The sequence below is a fragment of the Botrytis sinoallii genome, assembly GCF_014898435.1.
Source record: "Botrytis sinoallii strain Bc 23 chromosome Unknown BSIN_010, whole genome shotgun sequence".
Classification (NCBI taxonomy): Eukaryota; Fungi; Ascomycota; class Leotiomycetes; order Helotiales; family Sclerotiniaceae; genus Botrytis; species Botrytis sinoallii.
The window spans coordinates 192,694-209,483 of NW_024066037.1; the positions used below are offsets into that span (position 1 = coordinate 192,694).

The following is a 16,790-nucleotide window of genomic DNA, read 5'->3' on the forward strand; positions in this document are numbered from 1 at the left end:
GTGTGATTTCAGCAAGACGCCCAATGAAGTAGGAGTAGGCAAGCGAGTAGATTTTGGGAAAAGTTTTAGATTCTTGGCTCATTTTTGAACATTCGGTCTTTTGTTCGATGACTTTATGTCTTCATCATGACCCAGTAATAAGTGAACGGCGATGAATGATGATGGGACTAGCTAGCGATGCCTAAAGTCAATTCTTTTGGACGATTTCATGTATGACATCCGGGGGGGGGGGATGTGCTTTGATGTTGAGGATAAATTTTCCCTCTGATTTTATTGGTGGCTGTGGAGTAAATGGATGCAAGCTAGTACAATATGTAGCTAGAAGCCAATTATTAGTATCATCTAGAGTTGAGTGTCAATAAAACGTTATTCATCACCTTCACTCAATGGGTGGTTTCTCTTCTTATCTTACGGACTTCTTCCCAAACTCTGCTATGATAGAATTCGGGAAAATAGAGCATCTTTTAACGATGTAGGCAGACGGTCGTATTCAGTGCAGACAATGGAGTCTCTTTGTCTTCCACTGATGGAGTAATGATTCAATCTGTGCAACATGACCCGTGTTGCCAAATGTACCATGGTTTGATGAAAACGCAGATTTGTATCACATCTATCTCCCGTTCACTATGCAATACCTTCTAGGTAGATGGAAGGAATGAAGGGAGTGGCAGCAAACACTCACCTACAAACGATCTATCGTCGAGCATCAAAGAATCTGATTCTATCTTGCTGTGTGGAGATGGTTTTGAAGAACGGTAAGGGTCAGAGCAAGAGAAGGGAATGGAAAGGACAAAAGAATGAACCCCATGTGAAGGAGTGGATGTGGAGGGGTTCGTTCCTGCATTTGATTTGTGTTGCGTTGCGTTGTGTTGCACACCTACCTTGCTAACAGGATGATTTTGATTATGAATAATATAATATTATATGTAGGTACGTATTTACCAATTTCTTCATCGGATTCACGCGCAGAAATATCAAAGTGGGTAGGCAAGCAGGTAGGTAGGTAGGTAAATCATCTCATGTTAGGACGAGAGTCGTAAATATTCATATTCATATGCATATTCATATACTTTCCGCTTCCGCTCCACTTCCAGTCTTGATTCTTTACTTGCTCTTACCTTCTTCAACTTCACTTTCACTTACAACACTTTAATACGTCTGATGCACACCATACGCTCTTTCTTCTTCCACCACTTTCGTTCATTCTCTTATTACAGACTTCCATCAATCGTTTACTCTTCTCTTTCTCAAAAAGTACCTCTTTCTTTAATAATAAACCTTCGTCCTTCCATTGCTCACTGCCCACCATTCTTCAATCCCTCATCTTCACGATTCCAACGACAGCTACTTCTTCACCCATAATGCCGTGGTGATCTTTTCATGTAAAACCCTCTGGTAAAGGCTATCTTCCAACAAGTCCAAATCAAACACTCTTCTTTCCCATTCGACTCTGTACTTTCTGTCCCGTTCAGTCAACGGGTGAATTTTCACTTTCATTTCAAAAGCAGTGCAATTTTGCGATAACACTACAACCTGTACATCAAGAAAGATACTTGTTTGTTTTCGTTTGTACCACCAAATACCTTGACCGCATACAATAATAATATCGTTCATCGCAAAAGATTCTGTCTCATTTAAAATGTGGGGTTTAAAAATGCGAATCATTATCCCAATAGTCCTGTACTTCGCAGGCCATGCGACTGCAGACTGTGAATGCGGCTATTCATCCTCCATCGGCGACTCTGCGGAACCCTACATATTTACTGATCTTATCGAGTCTGACTTCTTGCACATTCCCAATATCACTCTTGATACGGACTGGAGACGACAACAGTTTAATAGACGGCTGGCTGCTGGACGTGGTCCTTACGGCATGAACTACAGCACTGAACAGGTCACGTCAAATCCTATACTTGATGAGAATACATGGTCTGGAGATGGGGAATTTGGTGTTGATCCTGGTGTACAGCTTACTGTTAGTGGAGGTGATCCTGCCAATGGATTTGTTCAGACTGCGGAGATAGATTCGGCCCGTGAAGATTTACTCTGGGGAACATATAGAGCTGCTATGAAATTGACCTTAACTCCTGGTACATGTGCTGCTTTTTTCTGGGTAAGCTCTTCTTGACCAAGCAGGTATATCTGTGATTCATATACTAATTGTGGGTTAGTACTTAACGACAGCCAAGAAATTGATATGGAGTTTCTTTCTTCCCAGTTCAACGTCGACAACAACACATTCCCTGTCAATCTTGTTCTACAATCGGTGCAGTCAGTCCAGCTGGCTACCAACGCTGCTGGTACTGGCAACTATGTTGTGGCAAACCTTCCCTTCAATCCGACCACTGGCTACCATGAATATCGCATCGATTTTATCCCAGGAAACGTCATATTTTATGCCGATGGACAAATCCTGGCAAAGATGAACAGCACCGCGGGTTCCGACATCTCCTGGTCATATGATATCACACAATGGAGCAATGGGAACCCTTTGTGGTCCTCAGGTCCACCATCACACGATGCTGGTCATCTCCGTTAGCTATGTGAAAGCCTACTTTAATCCTCGGATCCAATGCGCGAGATAGGTCCGACAAAACGATTGCAAAAGACCCTAAAGCTGAAAAATGCCATTTGTGCCATTCCAGACCAAACTTCAGCCCCCAATCCGGATGGAAACAATGGTAATATTTCAGCAAGTACATATTTCTTCAGCAACCAAAAGAACGAGACGAACAATCAGACAGTGTACAAAAAGAGCGAAGCTACCACGGCAGCGACTGCTGGACCTCATGGCTCGATGTCTCTTTTCCTTCTCCTTTCTATGATCGCCATCGCCTTGCTATGAAAGTCCATTTTAGGTTCAGATAAGGCGTCCACCTTTGTGCTCGTGGGAATTTTCTTTCCTTGAACAACAGCTTTACAAAGCATTTGATTCTTGATTTCAGGGGCCATAACAGGAGAATAGGAGTTGAGGTTAACTTGGGAATTGCTTTTTTCTAGAACCGGATGGGATACCCAAATCTTAGGAGGAATGGCGCTATTGCTTGATCATTGTATTACACATTCCATAGTAGAGACGATGGTTATGCGTATATTTTTATCTATCCAACCCAAGGGAACATGTAGATCAAAGGTCAGGAAACCCTGGTTACTAATCGATACGTCTTGGTCAACAAGGGTACTTAATAAACCAAACAATAATTTTAGAGGGTTTCTGGATTAGCCATTAGAATGCAAGCAGACTACCAAAGAAATAAACTGCATAATGAGGTTGCATTAACCTCTTTTATAAAGCTATTAATATTTTCGTTCAATCTTCCACTCCAAATTCGACCATCAATGATCTCTTAGACTTCGTGATTTCATGGTACTATAACAATGGTGTAGTTCACACGTGGAAATAGAACATATGTAATCTCTCAGGCTTATATTTTGGTGCGCATTTCTTCTGTCCATAATGTGTTGAAGCATGATGTATCGATTGTCAAGTATATATCGATTATCAAGTGTATCCATTGTTGTGTCCAGACGCTTGTGTGAGTTTTCTTCCCAGTGTGTTGTACAAACGCATCCTCATTCTCACACCCAACATTAAACGGCACTAATTAATAGCTCACTTTCTTTTTTTAGCCGCTCTCTTGAGACCCCTAACATCCTTCTTCAGTCTAGCATCCACAATCTTATATTTACCCTTGACACCCCTTGGTCTACCCGCAATTCCTCTATTACCACCAGTAGCGACCACAACCTTAACGTTTTGCTTTGGCTTCTTCTTTGCCGCTTTGCTCATCAACTTTCCAATACTATTCGCTTTCTCCTTCTCCGTCATGCCCTCCTCATCAGCTAATAATGCAGACTTCTTCCTCAACTTTTCGAGTCGCTGTGCTGCCTTGAACTTCTTACGGTCTTTGGCTTCGCGGACCTTCTTGATTGGTCGAGCGTTCAGTGCGCGCAGCTTCTCCTTGATGGCTGCAGCACCGGCAGCCGAAATTGGGCGATGCGGTTTATCGTGCTTGCCTTCGTCGTCAAGGAACCAGTCGGGAAGACCGTCACGGTCTTTGAACGCATATTTATTGAAGCTTTCATCGGCGAGGTCGTACATTGATTTTTGACCAGAAGCGATCTGCTGAGCGAGGGTCATAGCCTCGGCGGTGATGATGTCGATGTCTATGGAGGGTCATGTTAGTAAATTTGTAAAAGCCCCGGATAAGAAACCACATACCTAATCTTCCATCCTTTTTAGGTTCTTCGTCTTCCCACTGTTTTTCACCCTCTCTGCGTTTGACAACTTCGAAACCATTTTCATCATCGCTGCTATCACTTTCTTCGGGCGCTTCCTCCATAACCTCGTCTTCTTCTTCCTCTTCAATCACCCTATCCTTCATAAGCTCGTCGAGATCGGCTTGAACTTCTTCATCTTCCTCTTCGACCTCTTCCTCTGATTCCTCTTCGGGGATACCTCCAATGTCCTTGAAGATATCCTGGTCGAAAAATTGAGTTGCTCTTTTCGAAAGCCCACCTGTTTTCTTCTCATTTCGTTCTAAATCAGTCAATAAAGACTGTTTGGAAGGCCCTTCGTCATCAGATTCATCGCTACTATCCTCTTCCAAATTGTCATCGTCACTCTGTTCCTCCGCCGCTGAAAATCCTTCCCAGTCACCATCTTCATGCTCCTTCCTTGCCTTCTTGGCGCGGAACTTTGCATCGGCACTTGATTTCTGATCCTGGTACATCTCATACATTGAGTCAAGCTCCCTGTCGAGTCGATCTTGCTCATCGTCGCTCTCGCTATCTTCCGAGGCATATCCACCTTCCTCCTTTCTAGGGTCAGATTCTTTCAAAATTGCCATTTTCCCCTTCGCAATCTTGTTTGCAGCACCGGCCTTGTCTATTGCTTTCAGTCCAAACATAGAACCTTCCCCATTTGGTCCTGCTTGTTCTAAGCCAATATCTGTTGGTGCTGTCATATGCAACTGCATCCGAACAATCTCCCTTTGTTTCTTCTCGTTTTCTCTTCTCTTCTCACGTTTTTTGCGAGAGCTCTCCTTCTCGCTCATAGCCTGTAGTTCCTCCTGGATCTTCAACTCTTCATCCATATCTTCTACCTCGGCCACTTCTTCTGGCTCCGCCTTTGCGCCCTTCTTAGTAGCAAATCCAAACTTTTCTCGTACTTTCAAACGCCATTTCAAAAGGTTTCTGAATTCTTTTCTTCCAAGCACCCTTAGATCTGCACAGTCGTTGCGAATTTCATCGGTCGTTTCTGGCAGCTTATCCAGTGCGGCCAGAGCTACATCTCCATTTGGTGGTTGGACAAAACTGAGGCGATTCATGCTACCAAGAATGGCAATGGGATCGGTTGTTTGAATGAATTCGCTGGCCGGAATTTCTTTGAATTGTGTCATATTATCATCCTCATAACCGTCTCTCTTCCTTTTCTTGATCTCTGGATTGAAAACTTTGGCTTCATTATTGGGTGTAGGATCCGAGAGTTCTGCAAAGACATGTCGAGGGTCGACGAATTTGGGATCAAGATGCTTTGGCGCCTTGAATCCTTGACACACAACGAAAATTTCCGCGGAAACATTTCTGGAAGAGGGAGGTTTCGTTGCTTCGACCTTTGTGAACAATTGGTTGAAAACCCAGAGCAAACTGTTGTAATCTTTGGATCTGAAGACTTTTGTAACAAAGGTACCGCCTGGCGCAAGGAATTCTGTAGCAAGCTTCAAAGATTGGAGGGCCAATTCGGCCTGATTGAAAGAATCCTGAACCCAAGCAGTACCAACGTTGGGAGCTCCGTCGTGCAACACTGTATCTGCCTTCCAGGACTTGAAGTGTGTACGAATGGTAGCGCGACATTTCTCGGTCGTAATATCGCTCTGGAAAGTAATAACTCGTGGGATTGGTTTAATGGGAGAAAGATCAACACCGACGATCAAACTGCTCACTGGCATTGTCTCTGCTGCGACTTGACACCATGACTATCGCATCACCAAGTTAGCGGAATCCAGACATATGTTAAAGAATACACTTACTCCGGGAGCAGCGCAAAGATCCAACAAAACTTTACTCTTCTCCAAAAAGCCATATTTTTTATTCAATTGAATCAATTTGAAAGCAGCTCTGGCTCTATATCCCTTCTCCTTGGCAAGCTTGTACCATTTATCGAGACGACCTTTACCATGCTTCTTCTGGATACCCATGATGTCGGGTTGTGACGAAGATAATTACTTGAGAGACGTGAGGTAAGTAAATCCAACTCTCTTAATCTCCCAGCGATGAAGAAATCAAAAAAAAATCGAAGGGACGCTTATCTCCACGTGATCGCAAGATAGGAGGAAAAGAAAATCGTACCTAGCTCGCCTAGGTAGCGTGATCCATAAAACGCGAACCAGGGATTAAGTTTAAAGTGGCACACGTCCAATAGATGCTTCTCGCGTTTCCGTGGCTATTTCGCTTTTACTATTTTATACTTCTACTTCATAAGATTCCAGACAACTCGATATGTGCATGCGCATACCTTTGCCTTTGCGGTTGCGTATTTCTTGACAATCACTTGTAAACTTTTAATTGATACTTCTTTCGAATTTGTAATTATGTCTCTCTCACCTTCATCCCATTCTATGGATCTGCCATCCTCTCCTCCGGACATGACCATGGGTTCTCCTCAGCTTCCAAAGCTCCCCCCTTCGATCAGAGTGGGAACACCAAAAAAGGAACGGCGACAAACATCAATTACGCCGAGAAGATTTAGGAAATTCTTCGACAATAAGGCTGCCTCAATGTCAATGTCTTCACCTTCCGGCCGAGCCCTTAAGGCCTTAGTCAACAACCGTCAGGGAACACAATCCAGCCCCCTAAAACCTTTCGACAACATGGAGGATCTTCCAGGTCAGGAAAACGAGGAATCAGTTCCAATGCCTAGAGAATTTAAGAGAAGAAAGACGACTCATAGTGATGTCGGTGCTGATATAGGGTCAGACAGTGATTGCCCATTCAAAGATCAAACTCGATATGGACAATCGCATCGTGGTTCTTTGAAGATAACCTCTTCATATCCAAAATCGCAGTCAATTCTTGAAGATGTGGAGGAAGAGGGAGAGGATGAGAAAGATATCATTGAATCTATTTCAAGAGAACCGTTGGAGCGCATTGTTCCCTTCGAGAATCGTGGTTTGAGTGCAAGGCTATTGCAATTGAGCTTGGGCACTTCCAGATCGAGACGAGCCAATCTAGCATACGCTGTCAATGATTGGCGAGATGAGACTGCATCGTTCTACAGTAGACCGGAAGATGTGAGCCATACTTCGAGTCTCTTGGGTGGCAGGGACAGCATACCATTTTGCAACGCCGGTCTGAATACGAATTCTCTAGTAGCCATTGGTGACGATGAAGGACGTATTAGATTAGTAGAATCTGAGAAGAATGGACAGCCTTCGTTCAGCAGTGTATACCTCGGCTGGCAGGTTCATAAGAACGCGATCATCGATCTTTCACTCTCCGACGATGATTCATTAATAGCTACGGCATCTGGAGATCTTTCCGCCAAAGTTTCAGACATGACAACACAAAAGTCAATCTCTATCCTCGCAAACCATAGTGCAACACTGAAACAAGTCAGATTTCAACCGGGAGCAAATAACAAGAATGTGCTTGCCACTTCCGGCAGAGATGGTAGTGTTCAGATTTGGGATCTCAGGTGCAAGGGCGATGACGGCCCGATCATGGAGATGCAGAAGCTACCAGGCGAAAATATTCCACGTTGTGGCAATGTCAACGGCATTTTGGATGCTCATCACGGTTCAGATTCACATGAACCGAAACCCCCCGCAAATTCGCGCTCTCTTTCTGCTGCTAAAAAACAACGCATCGGTGACATATCCGTTACGAGTATTCAATTCCTACCACCAGGTCAAGAGCACTTGCTGCTCACGGGATCAGAATCAAATTCTATTGTCAAGCTCTGGGATATCCGCAACTGTTCCAACAAGCGGAAAAGTAGCCAGCCAGTTGCATACACTAAACAAATTCCGAGCCATATCGGCAATCGTCCTTTTGGAATTACCTCTCTCAGTATGAGTCACGACGGAAGCAGGTTTTACAGCGTTTGTAAGGACAATATTGTCTACGCATATTCAACCTCGCATCTTATTCTCGGACATGCACCTGAGTTCGAAAGTGGCAATGGAAAACGAACAGCTCAACGGGCAGCTCAAGAAGGCTTAGGCCCACTCTATGGATTGCGACACCCTTCTTTCCACGTTGCTAACTTTTATATCAAGTCTGCGATTCGCAAACCTGTTAATGGAAATTCCGAGCTTCTAGCTGTGGGTAGCAATGATGGGACTCCAATTCTATTCCCCACCGATGAACGCTACCTCGGCACAAAGGCTAATACTTCTATTCCACTTGAAGGCGTCGCTCAACAGTCCCGAACTCTAAGCTCCACGTCCTTGTCACGATCTGGAAGACTTCATTCAGCTCTTTGGGAAAGTAGGAAAGATACTTCAGCAGAAGACCCAGTACCTATCTATACCCACGGAACAGCGCTGATAAGAGGGCATGCAAGAGAAGTGAGCTCGCTGAGTTGGACAAGCAATGGCGAACTTATTTGTGCAGACGATGACTGGAATGTTAGATGTTGGAGAGAGGGGAGAGATGCCAGAGATTTGAGAATGGGTGGGGAGACTGGAGGAAGACGGTGGGGTTGTGGATGGGCAGATGTAGAAGAGAATTATGACGACGAAGACGAGTAGAATATTGGCTATGGATCGGTGTTGTCCGGGGCGAAGAGTGTATTTCTTTCGGCATGGTCTTAATTTTGTGAAAGATTCGTGCCTACGAGTCAACTACGAGGAGCATGAGTTGCATTTTTTGTTCGGCGTAACAGGTATACCCCAAGGGTCATTATAACTCAGTCACGACGCATTAGGCGATCAGTATATTTTATGTAGCACACGAATTTTTAACGGTAAAGAGTATCATTTATAGGAGTTTATAGGTAGATCAACTTTTACCAATTATGAATGCCTTTATGATCTGGATCTGCTCTCGATGCCAAGGGGTCCTTCACTGCTAATCTCCTGGCCTGTAAAATTTTCTAATGCCTTCAAACAAATCGACCTGGAACTATCATGTCAGAGTAAAAAACTTTGAAGTTAGTGGCGATGATATGAGATTTATTGATATGATGCTTTACTGGCATTGCATCCAACATAAATTTTCTCCACATCAAAATCTTTCACTCCTCAAACCCACGAGACCAAATTTGGCAACATCAACCTCTTACTCTTCTAACAACCAACAATATCATCTTGGAAATTCAAAGATGGACGTCCTTTCATCAGATCCAATAATGGACTTGTTGACTACATATAACGAGCTCAACTCATCCACAATAACTATTTTGGATGAGGCACCTTCAGCCCTCGAATTTATGCGTTTCGTTGCCTTGAACCGGCCATTCATAGTACAAGGCTTCGCTTCGGATGTAAGCACCCCTCTATTCCCTTTTTTGCCCCATGCTACACATACTCCGTACATCTTAAGATATGCGCGTTTCATATGTTAATGCTTATGGCTCCAGTGGAAAGCAACATCTACTTGGTCACTATCTTATCTCAGGTCCACACTCTCGTCACATGAAGTGAACGTAGCAGTGACCCCCCATGGAAATGCCGACTCTCCTACCCTCAACGATGAGGGGGATTTGGTTTTTGTGAAGCCTTGGGAAGAACCTCAATCTTTTGCGGAATTCGTCGACTTTGTCTCGCAGCAAGAATCGCACGAGAGAAACAAGGAAGAAGTGAGATATGCTCAAACACGTAAGAAACCATATGCAGCATAAAGCTACGATTCATTGGTCTAACATGAGACAGAGAATGACAACCTACGTAATGAATACTCTTCATTGTTCTCTGATGTCGAACAGGACATATCCTTCGCCAGGATAGCACTCCAACAAGATCCCGATGCCATTAATCTCGTAGGTACCGCCCACCCTCTCCTTCCAAGAAGCATATCTTACACATGATTTAGTGGATAGGAAATTCGCACTCCATCACCTCTCTCCACAAAGACCCGTACCAAAACATTTACGTCCAGATTCTCGGACAAAAACATTTCACTCTACTCCCGCCTCTCTGTCACCCCTGCATCAATGAAGTGCCTCTTCCCTCCACCTCCTACGTCCGTTCTACGTCCGACCCCGCCACCCTCACCATCAAATCAGATTCACCCTCAGTAGAAGTGCCCGTCGCGACCTGGGATCCAGATGTACCATCCAGAAACCCTACCAAATACTCGCATCTAGCTCAGCCAATGCATGTGACTTTGGAGAAGGGAGATATGCTGTACTTACCAGCATTGTGGTATCACAAAGTAGCACAAAGTTGTGGCGAGGATGGCATTTGTGTTGCTGCTAACTACTGGTATGTATTATTTTATTTTGATATGGTCTGGTGGTTTGCTAGGTGGAAGAGCAATTGCCAAGTTTGTCCACGGGATATTGTCATGTCACGCTGGCAAACTTGATCGAGGTCAACCCTATTAGATACAGATCGCCATTAATATTTCACACCAGCCAACATAAAGAGAGATCTGGCTAACAGTTACATTACAGGTACGACATGGATTTCGGGGGAAGCTTTTGGCCTTTGTGTAATTTCGTTCGAAGTGTCAGTTTGCAAGACGAAGCGAAAAAGGAAAGTACAGCAAAGCTTGATTAGAGATAGCTTCAAATTTTTATCAAAGTTCGGGTATGCATGCAAAGAAAGTGGTGCGTAAGAAGAACGAGTGTTGAAAACGATCAATAGGGGTATCAAATTGTAACTATCCTAAAAGAGTGTACTAAGTACCAATGTACAGAAAAAAAAGAGTCATCTAGTCATGACCATAGCCATTGTGCCCTCATTCAACATACGGCTCTGAGCCAAACGCACCCGCGAAAGCTCGTACCTCTTTCGTAACGTCGTAAACACATCCCAAACAATGCAATTTCTATCCAAAAAAGAATCTATTACACAACATAATACCAAGCTGCAAATGCTGCTGTCAATGCTACTAACGGTCCTCCAAATGTCAAGAGTCCAACAATTAGGCCTGTTCCCGAAGTTGTACCATTCTCTTCTTCTGAGATTCCACCCTGTGTAGAGGGAGATGTTATGGAATGCTTTCTTGCCAGAGGTCTCCCTGTGCCAGGAAAGTCATCTTTGAATCTCACCAATTTAGCCATCGGAGCTTCAACGTATGATGCATAGAGACTTGGTTTTCTCTCCAATCGTTCTTCTTCAGTAGAACTCTTCTCTTCTCTCATTTTTGAAAGACGTTCCTGTGTGAGATCAATACTGCCCCGCGCCATGTTCAGAGGTTTATGTTCCCGATGTAATCTTGTGGAGCCTGAGGATTTCACTGTCTCCAAATGTTCTTCCGTAGTTCCACATATTGAATCTAGTTCAGAAACCATCATAACCATGAACGAGAATATTGCTTGCGCTTCTTTGATAATGTCGGCCTTTTCGCCATCTGTTAAGAGGACCTCGGCTTCTGCTATTCGCCCTTTGAACTCGCGCTTAATATCTTCGCCATCCTCGTCCCCGGCAAAATCAAAGAACTGGAGACCTTGTTTCTTCATCATTCGACTGCACTCGGAACGCGAAAGTCGACGAGCAGAGGGACGCAATTCTTGTTGGGAATGCACTTTGCTAGGAGACTGGGCGTGCCCCGAAGGTCTGGTAGCCCCATAGGGGCGCACGGGAGAGGGGTCTCTTTCCCAAAAGTCTTCCAAGCCACCCGCCGATTTGAGGGAGGCTCGAAGATATCGACCGCCCGAGAACAAGGCCATATATAATACCCATGCATATGCTAACAATACATGTGGGTTTGTTTGGACGGATTTCTTTGTGTGTGCAATAAACTCTGCTAGCCGCCCATCATTCGAAACTGCCTTCAGTTGCTCTTCAATCTTATGATCAGGGGTTCCTGTCAAAGTGCGGATATCGGCTTGAAGGCGTCCGGATCGCAAGAGGCCAGGAAGAAGTAGGTGTGAAAGTAAAGACTGAGTTCTTGAGCAGACTTTCGATGCCTGAGAGTCCAAAGAGTCCGATCTACTACCGGGGCCGTCAGATTTTGTTTGTTCATCGTTGAGAGATAGTGGAAGGCAGGGAGCATCTATAATGGCTTGCCATAGTGACTCGAACGTAATGTAGATTGGCGCAATGTGAAGGATGCCCGAGACATAGATGGACGGGTTCGCAGTGTATGGAGGGAGAGCGAGAGGCAAACGAAGGAGAATTAATTTGTTGAGCTGAGAATGAACAGCTCTTGTCGCAATATTGACTAAAGGCTGTTAGCTGTGAGCTACTAAAGTGGGCGATGGAGTCTTTTTTTTTCTCACTTTGTTCGGATAAGGAATGCTGATCTGGTGGGGGAGCTTGAGGCGGAGGGTTAGAGTTGATAATATTAGATTCAGCCATAGGTGCGATTTCTCATGGCGCGAATAGCAAAACAAGAAGAATGTCAGAAATATGACACGCAGGAAGGATGTGATAAAGGGGAGTAAGAGTTAATAGGTATAGTAGGTTGATATCAATAGAGAATGAGAGAACGGAGGTGGATGTGGATAAGAAAATCGGGGGTCTGACCTCGTCACTTGAGCCCTTTAATCATTCACATTACCTATTTGGAGGCTACCTGCTTGCCTACCTGCGTTATTCTTAGTCAATACGGCAAGAAGTCACAATGACTCAAGTAGGTTTCATTGCCTTGCGCGACAAAAAGGAAAGAGGAGGAGAGAGGGAATGGGAATGGACATGGGGGAACGAGGTAGGGAGAATGGCGCTTTGGTGGTAGGACGCGAAGGAAATGAAGGTACTGGATGGTTTTCATCAAAATCATTGCAATTGCAATTGCAGTACAATAATTGAATCCCGTTGGCCGTAACAAAAAACAAACATTTTTTGGGCAAAAAGTAAACATCGTATCGCAGGTAGCGTTGTATGTTTTATTTCATAGCGTCGGTGTAGATGATGAAGAATCGTTTGCTAGTGTGCTTACCTAGACAAGTTGAAAAAGTAAATAAGAGCTGATATATAAAAACATGCAAATGGGTGTCGTCGTTACTCATTTCTCATACAGCTGGAGATGTTCAACATGTGGTCTGATGTTTATATTAATTAATGTTGTTATCATCGTCTTATCAATTGCTTTTTCCGGGGAAGATATACCTGGCTCCTGGCCAGGGAATGATTTGTGCTATGGTAAATCGGAGAATTTCCCATGTCGCCTTATGGGAATTTGTTTTTTTGGTTTTGACAACCTATCCCTGATTAACACTGATGTTACCTCTCGATATGAAATCTATGTCTTGATGGCTTGAATCCCGTGAGCCCGGTTGCACGATGATGCACCAGATCCATTACTCCAGCTGAGAATATTGAGAGATGTAACCTTAACCGATATCCCTACTATGTGCACGGCCCTACTATATGCACGCTCTTATTATTTATATAAACGTTGTATTAAATTGAATTAAAAATTAAAAAAGCGATAAAAATATTTGAAATCTAGAATTGAGATAATTTGAATAAATTGATATAACATTTGAAATGAAAATCTGAAATTCAGAAAGTTTATAATAATAATATTGATAAATATTGAAAGGTGTGGTTCACGTGATTATGGAACAGGGAGAGCTAGCCCCAATTAATACTAGTAAGAGCTCTATTCTATACAGAGCTTTTCCTCTCAAAAATAGAAGAAGATACTTAGTATATTAGTCCTTTTAATACTATCACTTTCTATTCTATACTTCCCATCTTATTCCTTGTAGAGAATTATACTTAAAATAGGTTATGAGCCCGGTTTGTATTTGAATTAAAAACTATTAATAGAAAGGAATATATAAAGATGTAAGAGAAAAGATAAAGGTTTATACAATCAAGAGAGAGATAGAGGCTTATATAATAAAAAGAATAAATCGTAGAGGCGCAAAAGAAAAGCAGAGGTCTAAATCAAATCAAAAAGTTGTAGTAGAGGTTTCTTATCAATACAAAATCGAAATTCCTAAAAAAGATATATTTATTTTATATAAAAACTCAAATTATATTAAAGGAGAAAGCAAATAAATATCCCCTATATTGTAATACACCAAAACCAAAACCAATAACAATATCTGCAATCATAGGAAACAATTTCGATAGTAGATAGTTAAAGATCCCAATATTGAATAGAAAAAATTAATATTATTAATTCAAGATAATAAAACTATATTTTGTAAAAAAAGGATAGGGTTATATTATTATAAATAATATAGCTGTATACAGAGTATTCTATGTAGATTCTATTGAATTGATAAATACAATATACAAGATAAAGAAAGCTCAAACTAGTATAAAGCTTTTTGTTATTCAGTATATTAGTGATGTGGATAATGAATTTATTGAAAATGCTAATAAGTTTAGTAATAAATAGGTCAAACTAAAGGCAAAGTACAAATGCATCACCCCTCAAAAATTATGAAACAAGTTTATATAATTAATAATATAAAAGCTAAAGAAAAATACTATAGTCGAAAAAGGTTAGGGCGAGATATACTCTATTTAAAAGGAAATAGTTGAAATAGAAACAATATAAAAGAATTTATTAATTAAGAATATTATTTTAGAATTCTTTATTCAAGAATTGCCAAAACATTTCAATATTATTATTAAAGCAATTAATACTCAAAATCTTGATTTCATAATCAAGTTTAAGAAAATCCGAGTTATAAATAAAACAATCATTTTTAGAAATATTATTTCAATAAATAAGGATAGAGATACAAATATAACAATGATTATATAAAACCATCAAGATTATGAATAATATAATAAAGACTGTTATTAAAGTTTTAAGAGAAAACCCTACAATTCAAATAAAGGAAAAGAATATTTTTATTGTAACAAATTGGATTATATTATACAAGACTATTTATATAAAAAAAGTATTCAAACCTATATCAAAAACAATCCGATTAAGAAATTATTATCCCTATTGAGATATCAAGCAAGCTCAAATTAGAGAAGTCGTAAATCTTCTCCTAGTAATTTAACCTTCCGCCTTATATACAATTACGATTATATTACAACTAAAATCTTAAATAAGGAAAAGCCTTATTATTATTCAAATGAATTTATACATATATCCTTTCACAATAATACCAGAGAATGGATTACAAATACCAGTTATTCATTATATATAACTGATTAATTCTACCTTCTATCTAGCTTAAAGTTATTTTCTAAGTTAAGATAAATAAAAATTAAAGAAAGAGAATTGATTATGAAAGAGTATAGAATAATAGAGATAAAGTGAAATGGAAAGATATATAAATTAAAGGTATTATATATTTCAGAATTAGAAGTAAGCTTATTATCTACAAAATTGTTTTATAGAGAATTTAGTATTAAGAGAATCTTTAATGATAAGAAGATATACTTTTATAGAAACAGAAAAGTCCTATTATCTACAAATAATTTTTATGGAATTTATATGATTATTAATATCGTTATTAGTAATTTTGATATTACATTTTTAGTTGTAGAGGAGGATAAGAAAATTCCATTAGAAGTTGAGAATATTGTTTATAGTGAAAACAAGACAAACAAGGCAGATACCCAATAACAAAATTACCTAAACTAATACTAGCTATAGCATTGTTGCTTTGGACATATAGAATATGGAGTTTTGAATAAACTATATCTCATTACAATTCTGAAAAAGGATATCAAATTACCTGTAGACCTAAAGCCTTATAAAATATATATAGTAACAAAAATAAAAAAGTATTACAGTATAATTCTTTTAGAGTACAAAAAGCAACCATTAGCTTTTATATCATTAGATATATCAAAATCATTTCCAATGTTATTCCGAAAAAAGCAATACTTTATAGAAATAATCTATAATTGAATGAGAAAGGTTTGGATAATATATCTGGAAAAGAAAAGTGATATTATTAAAAAACTCGAGAAGTAAAGAGTTAGTATAGAATAAGAGAATGGATTTCTAATTGAAGCAATACATACCAATAATATTCTAAAGATTGAAAAGGTATTACAAAAATAGCAAGATAAGCTGAATACACAACAATAATCGATATACATGTACATCTCAAATCAAAATGGTATAACTAAACGGGCAATTCAAACTACCCAATTGAATGTTTGTGCAATGCTTAAAGACTCAGAAATGCTAATTGAATTCTGGGATTATGCAGCAAAGGCAAATATATATATTAAAAACAGAATATGTATAGAATTATTGTTGGTTCAATAATGAGATCAGGAATACAGGAGACATAGTTCCCACTATCAGTAGTAGGCCCCTAAATGTCTGTATTATATTCTGTCTAAAGAGCTAGCTAATGAGAGGAAGTAGTAGGCCTTATATAGGCACTACTGAAAGAGCTAATCTCCTTTGTATTTGCCTAAATACTTTTGATACAGTAGCTATTGTATTGAAATCATTCTTTTGAAGTGAATTCCCTTATTTACATACTCAGAACTCTCTTTTATAGCTTCAAATATAATAACTGAAAAGAAATTCGTAAAATTATAAAAATCCTCTATCTGCTAACTAAAATCCCTAATCTTTTACCAACAGAATCAATCCTTTCCTTTAATCCTGTTCCACTCACTTTATTATCTTGATATCAATCTTATTCATATTAATCAAATTAGTAAAAGCTTGATATAGCTTTTCTTTCGTTATCGCATTAGTCGGATTAGTTGGACCATCAATCCAAATCACTTTAA

At 40.4% G+C, this 16,790-nt stretch overlaps 5 protein-coding genes across 5 annotated transcripts; 3 read left to right on the forward strand and 2 right to left on the reverse strand.

Moving 5' to 3' along the window:
- Nucleotides 1–1,639: 1,639 nt before the first annotated feature.
- Nucleotides 1,640–2,845, forward strand: EAF02_006237 (uncharacterized protein; the record flags this gene model as incomplete). Its single annotated transcript, XM_038902285.1, has 3 exons — nucleotides 1,640–2,090; nucleotides 2,172–2,534; nucleotides 2,586–2,845. The coding sequence occupies 3 exons, from the start codon at nucleotides 1,640–1,642 to the stop codon at nucleotides 2,843–2,845; spliced, it is 1,074 nt and encodes a 357-aa protein (XP_038757505.1).
- A 523-nt stretch (nucleotides 2,846–3,368) lies between these two features.
- EAF02_006238 (uncharacterized protein) lies at nucleotides 3,369–6,200 on the reverse strand (the record flags this gene model as incomplete). The annotated part of the gene is made up of 3 exons (XM_038902286.1): nucleotides 3,369–4,167; nucleotides 4,223–5,978; nucleotides 6,033–6,200. The coding sequence occupies 3 exons, from the start codon at nucleotides 6,198–6,200 to the stop codon at nucleotides 3,614–3,616; spliced, it is 2,478 nt and encodes an 825-aa protein (XP_038757506.1). The 3' UTR covers nucleotides 3,369–3,613.
- A 420-nt stretch (nucleotides 6,201–6,620) lies between these two features.
- Nucleotides 6,621–8,753, forward strand: EAF02_006239 (uncharacterized protein; the record flags this gene model as incomplete). The annotated part of the gene is made up of 1 exon (XM_038902287.1): nucleotides 6,621–8,753. The coding sequence occupies one exon, from the start codon at nucleotides 6,621–6,623 to the stop codon at nucleotides 8,751–8,753; it is 2,133 nt and encodes a 710-aa protein (XP_038757507.1).
- A 572-nt stretch (nucleotides 8,754–9,325) lies between these two features.
- On the forward strand, nucleotides 9,326–10,798 carry EAF02_006240 (uncharacterized protein; the record flags this gene model as incomplete). The annotated part of the gene is made up of 5 exons (XM_038902288.1): nucleotides 9,326–9,487; nucleotides 9,584–9,821; nucleotides 9,876–9,982; nucleotides 10,036–10,427; nucleotides 10,619–10,798. The coding sequence occupies 5 exons, from the start codon at nucleotides 9,326–9,328 to the stop codon at nucleotides 10,722–10,724; spliced, it is 1,005 nt and encodes a 334-aa protein (XP_038757508.1). The 3' UTR covers nucleotides 10,725–10,798.
- Nucleotides 10,799–11,014: 216 nt separating this feature from the next.
- On the reverse strand, nucleotides 11,015–12,470 carry EAF02_006241 (uncharacterized protein; the record flags this gene model as incomplete). Its single annotated transcript, XM_038902289.1, has 2 exons — nucleotides 11,015–12,333; nucleotides 12,392–12,470. 2 exons carry the CDS (start codon nucleotides 12,468–12,470, stop codon nucleotides 11,015–11,017), a joined length of 1,398 nt encoding a protein of 465 aa, XP_038757509.1.
- Between the last annotated feature and the right edge of the window lie 4,320 nt (nucleotides 12,471–16,790).